General features: G+C 35.9%; 1 protein-coding gene across 4 annotated transcripts; it reads left to right on the forward strand.

Annotated features, from left to right (window-relative positions):
• Positions 1-438: 438 nt before the first annotated feature.
• Positions 439-13,454, forward strand: LOC113303122 (DExH-box ATP-dependent RNA helicase DExH3-like). 4 transcript variants are annotated; one of them, XR_003337312.1, is made up of 21 exons: positions 439-1,013; positions 1,924-2,078; positions 2,167-2,254; positions 2,616-2,837; positions 3,671-3,766; positions 6,166-6,354; positions 6,478-6,637; positions 6,731-6,861; positions 7,651-7,818; positions 7,919-8,191; positions 9,122-9,316; positions 9,681-9,884; positions 10,040-10,109; positions 10,236-10,384; positions 10,622-10,930; positions 11,235-11,294; positions 11,444-11,596; positions 11,731-11,841; positions 12,010-12,613; positions 12,822-12,920; positions 13,179-13,454. XR_003337312.1 is itself a non-coding variant. In XM_026552117.1 (19 exons), exons 1-19 carry the CDS (start codon positions 522-524, stop codon positions 12,505-12,507), a joined length of 3,723 nt encoding a protein of 1,240 aa, XP_026407902.1. In that variant the 5' UTR covers positions 439-521; the 3' UTR covers positions 12,508-13,057. The 4 variants fall into 4 exon arrangements, 1 of the variants encoding a protein (XP_026407902.1); XR_003337310.1 differs by having other exon boundaries at positions 12,010-12,920; positions 13,179-13,294; XR_003337311.1 differs by lacking the exon at positions 13,179-13,454 and having other exon boundaries at positions 12,822-13,057.
• The last annotated feature ends 2,875 nt before the right edge of the window (positions 13,455-16,329 follow it).

Here is a 16,329-nt window from a genome sequence, read left to right on the forward strand (position 1 = left end):
TAGAATAAAAGTTAAGAAATACATATGAAAACTATGAGGGTTGACTGTATTAAGTATATGTACCAAGTATATTCTAGGATAAAACAAAATTGGAACAGTCACTTAGGCTAGGTAAATGGATAACACTGGCGGGTAGCATTGACGGGATAATAGGGAGGGTATTGGGCCGGGCAAGAAAATTTGAACTGTGACCTGTGCCCACCCTCTTATTTAAATGGGCTAGGTCGGGCCAGCCCGTAAAGGGCCACGGTCACCCATGGGCTGTCATGGGACATGACGGACGATACTGGGCCTCGGGCTTCCTGGCAAAATTTACACCCCTAGGTCTAGGTAAAAGCAGAGCCAATTAGGGGAGAATGATCGGATGCAATTCTCGCTAAAGCTTTACAGAAAAGACCGTTTCAGGTGCTTATGACCCGCCTAGTAGGGAGCGAAATCACTTCTTCAGCGCTACTTGTTTTTCACCTCTCAAGTCCTTCTCCCCTACCTGCCAGCCCTTGTACTGGAAAAAGGAAAAAACAATGCGTATCCTGACGGGCGGCGGCGGTAGTGGTGGTTATTTAAAAATCAATCCGCATAATTTCTCGTTGTCTATGAGTGGGAGTATGAGAACCACTGTTTTCCATTGCTTCCCTCTTCGTTCTTACCCTAAAAACCCTAACAAATATGTCTGTAAACCACTCAAAATCTCCAACTCATTAAGATTTTCCGATACTTGTACTACCACCACCACCACAAGTCGCCGTTGGCTGAGACCTTCTTCCTCATTCGCTGCTTCTTCGTCTTCTTCTAGTAGGTCTTTTTTGGGGTTAGGCTATAATCAGAGGAATAAAAATGACAAGGGTTTGGTTTTGAGTTTTGCTTACACTACTAGTAGTAATCGTCGTCATTATTCCCAGCCTCACAACTTACACCAACATAAGCAGTCCTTCGGGTATGGCCGTTATGCTTATGATGATTACTCAGAGGATGAGTTTGGCGGTAAAGCAATTGCTAAATCACAATCCCACAAGGTTGGTTTTTACTTTGCATTCATTTTACATTTCCTAACAACTAGAGCAAATCAGCAAATTCTTAAGTATGGTTTCTGGTACTTTACTCTAGTGCCAACCTTCCTAATAAACGTAGGTTTAATAACGGAATTCAGTTTTTCATTATGTTTTTTTTTTTTTTTTTACTTATTTTTTGAAATTGAAATATCAAGAGGGTTTGGCTGCGTGAAATGAGAGCTTGACCGCTCTAGGCTATGACAAACCTACTTGGTGTGTGCAAATTGTTATTGCAGACTATACGAAGCAATCTAAACTTGTCTTCAGCGTCCTGCCAGACTATCTAAGAGAACCATTATTGTTAATTTTACTTGTGTCAATTGGCTTGGTCGAGTGATCTTTTACTAACCAGTCAGTTTTTTTTTTTAATTGTCTGACAGCAATTTTGAACTAATTTTTCCTAGTTAAAATTTACAGGCTTAATTGGTTTCCAGATTAGTTGGTCGCCTGCATAAGTAGGTCTTTTCCATGAATCATAGTCAGCCGACAGGTCCTAATTCTGGAATGTTACAATGCTGAATAGATGCAACTTCAAATGTCAAAGAAAATTAATTTGCATGCCAGCTCTTAACATCCGTATTCCAACATCTTATCAGTTATTGCTTGTTTGGTATGTGAAAAATTAGTTGTATAAAGGACAGATTTTGGAGAGCAAGCCTATTATCACTTAAACAACTGATTTTAACACTAAGCTGAGGTCTTTAAGTTATTTACTCACACTAATTTATCCTGCTGTTTTGCCCGCTATTTCTTACTCTTGTCTAAAATAGTTTCTGCTGAAGATGTATTTTTTTGAGCTGCAGATGAGATATACATTTGTTAGAACTCTGTTGTTTAACTTTGGTTTTGTCTCCTGTTTGTATTATGGTCTCAGGGTGCATCCTCTCCTGAGAACATTGATGAGTGGAAATGGAAGTTAACTATGCTCATTCGCAATAACAATGAACACGAGTTGGTGTCAAGAGAAAAGAAGGACAGACGAGATTTTGACCAACTTTCAGCATTGGCAACTAGAATGGGATTGTATAGGTATGGTCTTTTATTCCGTAGACGTATGCATCTTACTCTTTTTTTATTATTTGGTGCTTGTATCTTGAAACATGGCCCGCTTTTGCAGCCGACAGTACTCTAGAGTTCTTGTCTTCAGTAAAACCCCATTGCCAAATTACAGATCAGATCTGGATGATAAGCGTCCTCAGAGGGAGGTAATTTTTCACAAGCTAGTTCATACTGTGCACTTGCATTACCTTGCAGTTGTTTTTTACCTTTATAGAGAAATTAAATCTGGATATTAATGTGCCCTTGACGTCTTTTTTTTCCTTCCCGAAAAGTTTCACAGATAAGGTAAGTTCTTCTACTTTAATATAATAAAAATATGAACCAACAAATAACCAATAGAAAGTAAAGAAGTCATACAGTTTGATTTGTAAATTTCTTGTTTTTTCTTTTCTGTTTAATTTTTCCTAAATTCCATTTTTAGTACGTATTGTTGACCATTAGATTCTATTCAATGTGTTATTTTCTTTTGTCTCATACTCTAGTGTCTTCGATGACCTCAACTAACAGGTAGTTATATCTTCTGATTTGCAAAGAAGAGTGGAGGCTCTACTTAACGGATACCTTTCTCAAAAGCCTCGGGTTCTTTCCTTACCAAAATCAAGTAGCAATTGTGAAAGTAGTACTCTGAATGAAGACTTCGTTGACATTAAGGCGCCAACCAGTGTTGTTATGGAGAGAATTCTTAGAAGGAGAAGTTTGCATTTTCGTGATAAGCAACATGCCTGGCAGGTTAGTTCAGTGGACCATGATATCATTCATCAGTTACCATTTTGGCTTAATCACAGTAGTTATATATGTTCGGGTATGTTTCTGCTGTGTATCAATAATTAATCTAAATGATATGGGTCGGTTTCTAAGATAGTGTCTCTTTATCCATTTGCCCAGCACATGATGCATGCAAAAGCAGAAGCATTAACATTAGATCATTTGTATGAAGCATCTTCCCTTGCTAACTGCAGTCCGACTCAGTTGACTAGATCCTTGGGAATGGCATAAAAATGATTTGATTTTCCTTTGCATCTGTCATGGCTTTCGGGAAATGTGGTTTGCTCTCCATCATTAAGTGGAAAATGTCTCGAGTTCACGACTTCTTTGTGGGCTAGTATGATGTAGTCCCGCCATTGCCAACAATAGTGTGATTAGATTGATGAGACCTTGTGTTTGACTTTGATCTGGCCTTGCTCATGGCTTATAAGTCATGGCTTTTAGAAGAGATGGTCCAGCATTGCTTCACTTTGTAGTTTTTGTTTTTGTTTTTTGCAGCTATTTATTATGTTGACTTGTTTCCATTACTGAGATTCTTTGTTAACTGTCATTCACTAACTTGCTGCTACTCTATTTCATGGTCTAGATCTTTAAGAATATTCCTCCATCTGTGTGTGTTTCTTATCCTTGTTTCAGGACATTTGAGTTTCAGATTCATTTTTGTAAGGATGTCAGTTTGATGGTATTTAGGCCCCTTGAATTTCAAAGAGAAAGTGCTTTATAATGCAGCACTGCTTATTCTTTTTTACTTACAGATAAAATTGCCGTCTCCACTTGTAACAGTCAATCTTTTGCAGGAATCTGCCGAAGGTAAAAGAATGATAGATTTTCGTAAAAATCTCCCTGCTTACAAAGAGAAAGATGCATTGTTGAGAGCAATTTCCCAAAATCAGGTATGGGCTGTATGCCTTATGGTATGATATAATGTTGTGGCATTTCATCTTATCATTTCTTCTTACCTTGAAGATCTGTTTTCCTTAGTTATGGTCCTTATGGATAGTCATACGCATTTCACGCCACTAGGGAAGAGATCCCATGACTCCAAATTTATGACATGTTAGTCTTAAAAATGTCATTTGCCTTGCTCAAAGTAAGTGTCCTTGGATTTATTAAATGGGTTCTTTCAACTTGTATGCTCTGTCCTTTTCTCTTTTTAGCTGTAGTGGATATATTCACATGTCATAATGGCCAAATAAGCCAACATCCAAGAACAAGAAGAGCTTCGTGCATCTTAGAGTTCATGCATGCTCTTTATTGGTAATTGGTAACTAAAAGTCTCACCGTGACTCTTTACTGAGGTCAGTCTTCTTCTGCATGTGAATTCTCAATTGTTACTCTTCTCAAAGGGTCTTTCCACCGAATTACATCTTCATCCAACTCCGGATATCTACAAGGCTACTCCCAACAATATTGAACCTCTTCTGAATAGAAGAAGACTTTCATTGTTTTTAAACACCATGTCAAGCTCTCACATTTTTCTATTATAACCACTTCCTCATCTTGCTCTCTAGGTGTCAATTCCTTCGATAACTATGTGTTTGCTACTTCTGATGATGTATGTAAGTTTTCTTTTCTATCTTATCTTATATATACACTATACATACATACACTATAATATATAAAGAAAAGAACTCTTTTTGGTAGGAGACCCCCTAAATTACTAGGTTGTCCTCATTTAAATCACCAAGCTCTATTAGATCATGTAATTTCAATAGAAATAAAGGGTAGAAACGTATATTAAATCACACTGGATTAAAAATGCCATTAGAAATGTGCATATTTACAGATACACCATTATTTTAAAAATAGATCAAAATTTTTAAAAACTTAATGTCTTTCAAAATATACACCAGATTTTTATAAAATTGATATATTTGAAAAGCTCTTTGAATTATCTACGTAACAAGTACAAATATGAATAGTAAATTTTTATTTTACGCAAAAAATTTCATTGCTTTCAAATTTAATACTGCTGAATGAGTCAAATTGAAAACAATAAAGTTTTCTTCTCGTAGTATTTATAAATACAAAAGGAGTCCAATTTTATCTTTTTAACCGTCTCTCTTAATTTTATAACTGACTGGTGGTTTGAGGCTTGTCATTTGCAATCTAAGTGAGATAATTGTTTTAAGAGGGAATGAAGTTAAGGCTGACACACACACACGCACGCACACACACACCCACACATGTGCGCGCGCGAAACATTATGTTTATGCGCAGAAGCGAAGGAACTGACGACATCCACAGTGCTGTTATACTCGCAGTGTAGCCTGAGAAGAGAAAAAGAAAGAAGCAATGCTATTATCAAGTCTACAGAGCCAGCAATTAATCATTAATGTCATCTTGATGGACATTTTGAAATTTGAAGTATCTATTACAGGAGGTTTTGGTACTTTTTAGTGCAAAACTTAATGGAATTGCAACCGCAGAGCAGCAGTTTAGCAAGTATATAAGCAACAGAAACTCACCTTTTGTGCTTGGCCGCCGAACCAGATGCTACCCAAGATATAGAGAGTAACAATACAGGAGCATTTCAGAAAAAGATTAGTTAACCTCAATGACCGCATTCTCCTAGACGAGCAAACTGTCTCCTGATAAGCAGAGAATAGTCTTAATTGATTATTGTCTGGCTTCTGAAATCAATATATGATCAGTTACAAATCTAGAAGGCTTTAACTTGAGCTGGCTGATATCATTTTGTGTTGCTCATTGATGCATATAATCTAGAATCCATTGGTTAGGAAGCATATTTAATTATATTTGAACGGAGATGTTTATGGCTCTGGAATTTTGGCGATTTGGTCACTGAAAGGCAGTTATAGCTTTTGTAATTTTTTGTTTTTGGCCAGTCACATTTCTAGTTCATCTTTTATTTTTTCTGTACAAGTTCCTTTGTGTGAGAGGTTTGTTATAGCTTTTGTAATTTTCTTTTTCTGTTCTTAGAATAATACTTGAGCAGCTGCTATGTAGAATTGTAAAATACTTAATTATGCTTCGGTAATTTAGGTTTTGATTGATTTTTTGTTTTTGGTCCAATATATTGTCAGCGCACCAGCAACTGCTTACAGTGAACCTTCTATAGTTGGTTGACGACATTTTAGTTTTTTTTTTTGCTTTAGTAAGCATTTGCAAGTCTGCTTTTAAAGTTAACAGTAAGTGTGGGTAGCGAGTCATGAACAAAGCCTCTTGTTGCTTTACATTGCCAGTTTGCCAAAACTATTTTGTACCAATGACTACTTTCTATAAATGCTATTATCTATAGCAATGCATAATTTATTTTATATTATCTTAGGTGGTGGTTGTGTCTGGTGAAACTGGTTGTGGTAAGACCACCCAGCTTCCCCAGTATATCTTAGAATCTGAGATAGAAGCTGCAAATGGATCTGCCTGTAGTATAATCTGTACGCAGCCTCGTCGAATATCTGCTATGGCAGTTTCTGAAAGAGTTGCTGCAGAGAGGGGTGAAAAATTGGGTGAAACTGTAAGTTAGTCTTTCTGAATCTGCGTACTCGCTTACAACAATTTGTGATGTTTATCACTTATCATTTTCATCATTCACAAACGTAAATAATAAAGTTCCTCTATTTATTGTCTTTCACAAAAGGTTGGCTATAAAGTTCGTTTGGAAGGTCAGAGAGGGAGGGATACTCGCCTTCTGTTTTGCACCACAGGCATTCTATTGAGGAGATTACTGCATGACAAAAGTTTAAAAGGTGTTACCCATGTTATTGTGGATGAGATTCATGAACGTGGAATGAATGAAGGTAAAATCTAAAGCCTTTGGCATTAAAATGTTATTCCCAGTTATCTTTTTGGTTATTCTACTATGTGATTCATTACGTTTTCACGTTATCCAGACTTTTTGCTTATCATACTAAGGGACCTTCTTCCACGGCGTCCAGAACTGAGGCTTATTTTGATGAGTGCAACCTTGAATGCAGAGCTCTTTTCGACCTACTTTAGCAGGTCACCAGTGATTTATATTCCGGTATGTTTGACCTCTTACCATTCAGGGGTTCAGTATTATTTATATATAAATGTTACAGTTTGACTAGTTCATTATGATTTTGTTTGTATGTGATGAACATCTTTCATTTCACCCTTTCCTGTGGTTCCGGGAATGTGTTTTTCGTGGTGGTCAATTAACAGATTTTGTTATCTTTAAGAACCTCATTTCGTTCGCTTTTGGTATTTGATTTTGGTTTATGTTATCTGTGATATCCTGACTGATGAGTTTTGGTTATATAGATGTAATGTGCTTGTTGAAGTTATCTCTGATGTCTGGAATCTGTCCAAAATAGTTTACTGAACATTTAATAAAGAAAAGCTGCACAGTGTACCAGTGAAGTTTAGTTATCGCAAAAAATTACCAGCTTTCAATTTTAATATACTGAATAGGGAAATGAAATATGGGCAGGTCAGAGGGGCGGCCTGAGAGTCACCCGTGACTCATCCAGTTCATTCATTTATATAAATTATTCCTGTAACTGGTTCAATTCCAGCAATTAACTGTAAGATAGTTCAGTGATGCGGTAAAAAGTTTCAGAATGTGTTTTTTTTTCTTTTTTCTTTTTTTTGAAGCAAAATGTGGGTTGGTAATGCAGAATATTCTATTACAAGCTACCTACTCTGGTGGTCTATTTATTTGAAGATAAAATGAGTGCATCTCATAGCATATATTTATCGCATTTTTTCTGAATATCAAATTTGTTATCATCATCATCGTGTTGTTATTGGAACATAAGCTCATTATTTTTCGTCTTTGGTTCCTATTAAGGGTTTCACATATCCAGTTAGAACACTTTTTCTGGAGAGTGTTCTAGAGACGGTTCAGTATAGGTTAACACCCTATAACCAAATTGATGAGTACGGTCAAGATAAGGTCTGGAAGAAGCAGAAACAACTTCTTGGAAAGAAGAAGAGTCAAATAGTATCTGTTGTTGAGGTACGCGATTCTTCTAAAGCCGCAAAATATACATATCTTTTTACTTATTATACTGGTGCTTTATTTATTTGTTTCTAATTTTGTCAAAACCTGGATGCAGGATACCCTTGAAGCAGCAAATTTCAATGAGTATAGCCGACAGACTCAGGAATCTCTGTCTTGTTGGAATCCTGATTCGTTAGGGTTTAATCTCATAGAACATGTTTTGTGCCATATATGCAAGAAAGAAAAGCCTGGTGCTGTTTTGGTATTTATGACTGGGTGGGATGACATTAATGCTCTGAAGGATCAGCTCCAAGCACACCCTCTTTTAGGAGATCCTAGCAGGATTTTGTTGCTTGCATGCCATGGATCAATGGCTACCTCGGAACAGGTATGTGAGCACAGACTTGTAAATTTCAGGATACTCCCTTTCTTGGGTATTAAATATTACTAGCATACTAGTTGTCAGTTGTTATTCTTCTTTTACGATGCCATTGAAATTAGCCCTGCTTATGACAAATCTTACGAGAAGCCCAAACAACTAAAATTGTTTTTTCAAATCCGATTGTCTCGGTGGATTAATTACTTCTGCGGAGAAATATTGAACGCATGGGTGCACGTATAAATTATGTGACGCTGCTCGAGTTTTCGAAATTAGCTGTGATATTATACTCCCTATGAGACTTGGATATACTTGAATTCCTAGTTTGATGGCTTAACAGAAAACAAATTTTTTGTTTGCAAATAGACTAGCCCTTATATTTCAGATTGGTTAATGAGAGAATGTTCGAAACTTCCATGTAACTAGCTTTGGCAAGTTAATCTTGTTGCCCTCTGTGTGTACGATTGTACGTTTTTTATCCAGAAAAGTGTACTTGCTGTTATAATTATGGCTGCATATGTTTTTAGTGGGGGGGCAATTTCCAAATGATTTATGAAATAAATTGTACATTCTTCAGATTCATCATAAATCTACTCCAAAACGTGATGTGAAAACAATATTAAAATACAACAAAAATTTGATAGTCATATTCGTGATTGTTGTGTAACTATCTTCTGGAGCTTTGCGATTATATAGAATTTATGAAACTCCTTCGTTGTTTTTAAATTGATGATTTTATCCTATGGTTTTGTCAAGGCAACCCTTTAGCTTATCTCTTCAAGAGGTCTCAGAATAGTCGTCAAATGCGTGGTATTCCTAATATTGTAATTTATGATGAGCAGGTTAATATTTGACAAAATTGTTGGTCAAATAAATATGCACAATATTCATTAAATGCTGGTATTCCTAATAACATTATAATTTTTGATGAGCATGCAGAGGTTAATATTTGACAAACCTGAAGACGGAGTGAGGAAAATAGTGCTTGCTACTAATATGGCTGAAACCAGTATCACAATTAATGATGCTGTTTTTGTTGTTGATTGTGGAAAAGCAAAAGAAACATCCTATGATGCATTGAACAACACTCCTTGTTTACTGCCTTCTTGGATCTCTAAGGCTGCTGCTCGACAGGTCAGATTGTATTCCTTCTGTTACTTCTGTAATAGTTCAAAGTTCACATGTTGCATTGATATGCACAAGATTCTCCTTTCATGTTTATCTTCCAATATATGTTTTAACTGCATGGATTTCACTAGGATCCTATTGGTATCTCTATGTAACTTTTTATGCGAGTACATAAGGATTGCTCTTTCTCAAATAATGTTAACAAAAAATCTCCGAAGTTTTGTGGTCTGACCAATTGAATTAAACCGTAATTCAGCCTGACTAATAAACTTGAAACTGGTCAAAAAAATGACTGTGCAAAGCTTTTGATTCTTTGCCTTTTTATTCGACAGCTTACTAGTTGTTCACAAGTTTTCATGTCTTGATGTAGAGAAGAGGAAGAGCTGGGCGTGTTCAACCTGGCGAGTGTTACCATCTTTATCCAAAATGTGTATATGAGAGTTTTGTGGATTACCAATTACCAGAACTTTTACGGACACCTCTGCAATCTCTTTGTTTACAAATTAAAAGCTTACAGCTTGGAAGCATTTCAGAATTCTTGTCTAGGGCCTTGCAGTCTCCAGAACCACTATCGGTAAGCTCAAACTTTTTTTTTTTTTAATGATATAGTTAATATAGCTTAAATAAATTCTTCAAATAGGTCATCTTATTGTGGTGATTACTTTTATTTATTTGTCTACCAAACTGAATTTTTTTTTGTCAGTATTATGATTCATGTCAGTTTTGTAGGTTCAAAACGCTGTTGAATATTTGAAAATAGTTGGGGCTTTAGACGAGAAGGAAAATCTGACTACTTTGGGTAGGGAAATTCATCTATGCTCATTAAGTAGATGGTTATTACTTGATCAATATCACTGGTTCATACTTAGAAGAAATTAGCTGCATACCTGGAAATTTCTAACAAGTTGTCTTGGATCTACAACAGGTGGCTACTTGTCAATGCTTCCTGTGGAGCCCAAACTTGGAAAGATGCTCATTTTGGGTGCTATCTTTAAGTGTCTGGACCCTATACTGACTGTGGTTGCTGGTTTAAGTTCTAGAGATCCATTCTTAGCACCATTTGACAAAAGAGATGTAAGTGGTCTATTTGTTTTTTGGTCGTTTATCTGCTATCCAATTGCTATGTATTAATTTATGATCTTTTAGTATGGTTTTTGCATTAATTTAAAGGGTAAATATCTCAGGGATTAAAACAATGAGGACTTCCACTTTTTTTTTGGAGTGGTGGGTTTCAGATGGTTACTAGTATTATTTTTGGATTCTAAGTTGATAGAGAATTAAGGTTATCTGTTACATTCTTTTTTTTGACAGCTTGCGGACTCGGCCAAAGCCCAATTTGCTGGAAGGGATTTTAGCGACCATCTTGCACTGGTCCGAGCGTTCAAGGGCTGGAAGGATGCCGAAAAAGAGCAGGCTGGGTATGAATACTGCTGGAAGAATTTTCTTTCGTCACAGACCCTTAAAGGTATTAATTCCCTTAGTAAGCAGTTCTTTTACTTACTCAAGGATACCGGCCTGGTTGATAATGACCCAGCAACTTGGAATATGTGGAGTCACGACGAGCATCTTATTAGAGCTATCATTTGTGCTGGACTATACCCTGGAATTTGCTCCGTCGTGGTAATCCATTAATTTTTTTCTTTCAGAGTCTCTTACGTTAGGTGCAATTTAACACTTGTTCTTTTCTTTTCTTTCTGTTGCTTCTGTAATTACGGGAATATCGTTATTTTAAATATCCATGTGAATTGATGGATAGAAAAATTGTTTCCAAAACTGGATTAGTTGGAACTAGGGCAACATATAATACCCAAAGCGAACTTTCTACATAACCTATTATTTGTATATTTGCTTTAGCTTGATGTGCTGTGTGTATCCAAGTTTCATTTCGATATTACGGATGACATTGGTAAACCCTTTATTACAGAACAAGGACAAGAGTGTATCATTGAAGACATTGGAGGATGGTGAGGTCAACCTTTACTCCGTAAGTTTCTTTGGCTATACAATTTAGCTTTCCACTTGTTATCTTGTAAATTATGCTTTCTTTTCCTTTCATAGTGTATGTCTAATCCTATAAATATGGTTATCTATTTCTTGTTGTTCTCATTGAAAGCACTTATCTTGTTTTCTTAGAACTCTGCTAATGCCCGAGAACCGAAAATTCCATACCCGTGGCTAGTTTTCAACGAGAAGGTGAAAGTGAACTCTGTTTTTCTTCGGGAATCAACAGCCATTTCTGATTCCTTGATTCTACTATTTGGAGGAAGCATATCCAGAGGGGGACTTGTGAGTTCCACACACCATTGCCAGCATTTCTGATAAATCATTGTATCTTTTCCTTCAAATTGATAACCATAAATGATATCCTTTTGTCTTATCTTCTTTGCTGAAATTTGTTGAGATGATTTTCTTCTTTATAGGATGGACACCTGAAAATGCTGGGAGGATACTTGGAATTCTTCATGAAACCTGCCTTAGCAGAAACATATCTGATTCTGAAAAGAGAACTTGATGAGCTGATTCATAACAAAGTAAGTCATTGCCTCGGGACTCGGGAAATTGAAATTCTGCAGTTTTTATTATGTATACCATTTTTACATGCGATCAATGACTAAACACAACTTTCCATTTATCCGCTTTTCGACAGTTCTTTTTCTTTAGTTCTCTTTTTGCCAACACAGATTCTTCTTGATTTGCAGCTACTGAATCCCGAGATAGACATTAACACGCACAAACATCTCCTATCAGCAGTACGCTTGTTGCTCTCGCAGGACCAGTGTGATGGTAAGTTTGTTTTCGGCAGGAAAGTTCCGATAAAGCACTCAAAAGTAACTAGTGCAACGTCAAAATCACCAAAAGGGATGCTTTCAAGAAAGGGAAGCTTGATAGGTGGTGGTGGGGATAATTGCAAAAACCAGTTGCAAACACTGCTTGCACGTGGGGGACGACATCACGTTCCTGTTTACAGCACCAAGCAACTAAAGAACAACCAGTTCAGAGCCATGGTGGAGTTCAATGGGATGCAGTTTGTCGGGAAGCCTTGCAGCAGCAAGAAGCTGGCAGAGAAAGATGCAGCAGCTGAGGCCTTGCAGTGGTTAACTGGTGAGACTGGCACTCCAACAGGTTGGGAAGAAAGTGATGATCACAAGTCAATAATGCAGAAACTCAAAATGAAAAAACATGGAAGGGCATGGTGAGTACTGCAACCAACAGTAGAGGAAGGGTAAAAACTAGAAGATCCATGACATGCAGAAAAAGGTCCAACAATGTTGGGTATTTGATTTTGGAATCTTTCATGCGGAGGTTAGTCCTGAACACACTTGTTAATAGTGCAGCTAGTAGTTCACTTCCAACAACTTGTGTGTATTCCTCGAGGGAGATCAGAAATGATGACGACACTATCTAATTTAAAATGATCTACTCTCTTGCTGGGATGAGCTGTATTATCTGACCTGGACGGAGTTTCTCTAACAAAATATTTGTAAGTGAAGGATGATGCTCTTGTTGTCAGGTTTGGGAATTAAGCACAGTGAAAGCAACAGGAAATACCAGAACTTGGATACATAAAGGACTTTTTAACTAAGTGTACATGCCGCTTCTTCATGTATAGGTATAGCCACTTAATTCTTTAATCTCATTTTCTTCTTTACTTTCTGTCTTTTAATTGGAGAACCACCGTGAAATTTCTTTATGTACATCTATACTATCCGAGTACAAAAGCAACCAACGATTCTGAGGTTTTATTTTTGTTTTGTTCTTTCAAACATGGTTCTTTTATTCAGCTTCATGCAAGTTATTACTTCTGAGATATCTCAGAGGGTTGAGATGGTTTAAACTTAACTGAATGACACCCTTTTACTCATTGTAGGAGCTACCACTTTTGGCCAAGGGTCCCAAGGCATAATAAAAGAAACCTAATACAGGGGCTTAACGGCTTAACATTCCGATAGAAGGGCATCACATGGATTTCTAATGACTAAAAAGTTGGTTATGGGGTGACTTAATGCAATAGCAAATGTCTAAATTACCATCATCTAAAATCAAAACCTAAAAAAACTAACTCAAAATTGGTCAATTAACCCAATAATGACAATTCCTGGGTGAAAAAACATGTAAAATTTGATATTGTTTAAATGGACGAGAATGTAAAAATAGCAAGGGTGTAAACAGTTTCATCCTACTCATTTCCAAATACTTTTTCTTATTTTTAATTTATATCAGGATGCATCCAGTTTCACCCTCGCTATTTTTTAAGCCAGGATGAATCTGGATTCATTCTTGCTATTTTTTGGTGTCCATTTCACCCATACTATTTTTTACTTGTCCATTAGAACCATATTTTAAAAATATTTGGGCAATTGACATAGTTTCTCAAAAACTAAAATCAAAACCTGATTTTGATCCAAATCTGCTCTTTTTCTTCTAAACTTTCGCTCCTTCATCAACTATAATCTTTCCCTTTGTCTGAGATTTAAGAGAGAACGACTATAGTTGCTTACTGTACATCGGATTGCATACGCTCTCTGTCTGAGATTCCGGAGTCTAATGTTCCTCGTACTTCTTGTCAATATCCTCATGAATGAGACATATTTGATCCATGATTTAACGAAGAAACTCCGCTTATTTCTAGTCGTCAGCGAAGGATCATTAGTTGTCCAAGTGTTTGCTTCCTCATTAAACTTGTAGCACCCATGGTCTTTATTATTTGTGTTTTTATTTTTTAGGGTTTGTCTTGATAGTGAGCTGGTGATAATTTTGATTTTCACAAAACATAACTGAATTCGATCAGTGAAAATTGCGATTATCATTAAATTTGAAAACCGAAATTTTACTTTCGACAAGGGAAATTTTTGATTGTCTCTAAATTGTGAACACTAGAATTTTCGGTGAGTTACGATTTTGACAAACACAAATAACTCTAATAGGTGAAAATTGCGGTTATCACTAAGTTATGAAAAATAAAATTTTCAGTAAGATGATAATTATAATTTTCGACATGTGAAAATTGTAATTGGTAACAATTGAAGTTTTTTATTTTGGATAAACCAAGGCGTGATAATAAAGATTTATAAAAGTAATTTTTTTTTTTGGAGATTTGATTATGAGACAACTGTTTTTCAAAAAGGATACGATTTTTTAATTAAAAAAAGTAACTCAATTAATTTACTTATTTAGGTGTAAGGGTATTTGTCTAAACATCCCATGTTATGATGGGTTTGTAACAAACAAAAAAAACTAAATTGGGCTAGAAAAAAAAAAACATGGCTAAATATCCTACTGACAGTATATTCTCATATATATATATACATCATTATCTAGTATATCATATATCTAGCTCTTGAAGTGCCCAGCTTAACAACATGATCCTTTACCGGTAAAGTCCTACACACAAAAGCTCTGAGGATCGGGCGACAGAACCGAGTCAAGTCAATAACAAATCTTTTTTCATCAATTTTAGTTTCTCTATTTATTTCCATGTTCTAATTTTATATCAGTTTCTTTTTCTTGATACTTCTGCTGATGTTCCTTTACTACTAGTCTCTTTTCTTACTATATTTCTGTTTAATTGAGAATTTTTTATCAATTTTAAACTCATGTTTTGCTAATTTTTTTCTCTCCCTAATGTGTTTGCAGCTAGTGTTATCTCAAATGGTGTTTACCATGTCTGTAGTTGTGATTAAGGCATTTGCAGAAGTTGTTTCAATGTTTTTTGAAGCTTTCGTTAGTTTACAGTATGTGATTTTGTATCATCTGGATAATTTTCTTTGACGATTTCCTAGAACGATTCAATGGGTTGAAGATCGGCGTGCTCTAAGGAAATTCAAATTTCAAAAATTCTGTTACAAACCAATTCTGTTAATTCTTCTTGTAATTAACAGGAGCAGTCAAGGTTCAGAAGTTTCCATTTCAAAAACATATTTATTTTTTCATGGAAAAATTCAGTCCATTATTTTCTCTCAATCACAAGATACAGAGAATATTATCTCCCAAAATACAGCTCAATTTCTTAATTCTCTAGGGTTTATCCAATATAAAATAGTAGTTATGAACAAAGTTTCTCATATCAATCATATTTTTCATTTTGATTGTGAAACTATTCTAATTCTTTCAATGGCCGAGGAAAGTGAGAAATCAATCACTGATCTGGCTTCTAAATTTATGCAAGCTGCTTTGGATTTGGGAGATATTGAAGAAGTTGTTTATCATCAAAAGGATGATGCTGAGGAGAAAGATAATGAAGAAGAGGAAATTAGCCTTAATGGTAAAATAATTATTGAAGGAAAGATGGGTTTGAAGACTATGGAGAGAAACATTGGATCCACCTGGGATTTCATTCCTTCAGGAGGTCTTAAGATTTTTGAATTGGATGATAATATCGTTGAATTTCGATTCAAGGACAAGGATACTCAGAAAAAGTTTTTGATTCCCAACCTTGGAGTATCAATGGTCACCTTATCAATCTCAGATTTTATGACTCAGGAATGGTTTACCAAAATTTGGATTGGGGTACACACTGTTTCTGGATTCAAATTAAAAAGATTCTTCCAGAGTATATGAATACTTCTGCTATAACTAAGATTGGAAGCATTATGGGTGAAGTGTTGGCAATTGATCCAGCTGATGGTGTTCCAATAAGAGGAGATCCAGTTAAAGTTTGTGTTCAGGTTGATATTAACGTCCCATTGAGGAGAGGTGTGATGGCAATCACTAATGCTGGGTCAACTAGATGGATAAAGTTCTTATATGAGAAGAAGTCTCATAGGATCTGTCAAAATTGCTATATTCCCAATCACACTAAAGGAGCATGTAAGGCTGATACTGACTACTTAGAAAAGGCTCATGCTAAACCTCATTATTTTGGTAAGTCAAGAAAGGGGGGAGGAAGCAGTTAGTAATTACAAGAGGAGGAGATCAAGTTCTTAAGTTCACACAGAAGAAAACTATTAAGGTGAATGTATTTTTCCCATCAAAGGATGAATATATGATAGGCTCTAGCTCTACTCAGGGAGAGGGACAAG

Source organism: Papaver somniferum, chromosome 8 (assembly GCF_003573695.1).
Source record: "Papaver somniferum cultivar HN1 chromosome 8, ASM357369v1, whole genome shotgun sequence".
NCBI classification, from domain to species: domain Eukaryota; kingdom Viridiplantae; phylum Streptophyta; class Magnoliopsida; order Ranunculales; family Papaveraceae; genus Papaver; species Papaver somniferum.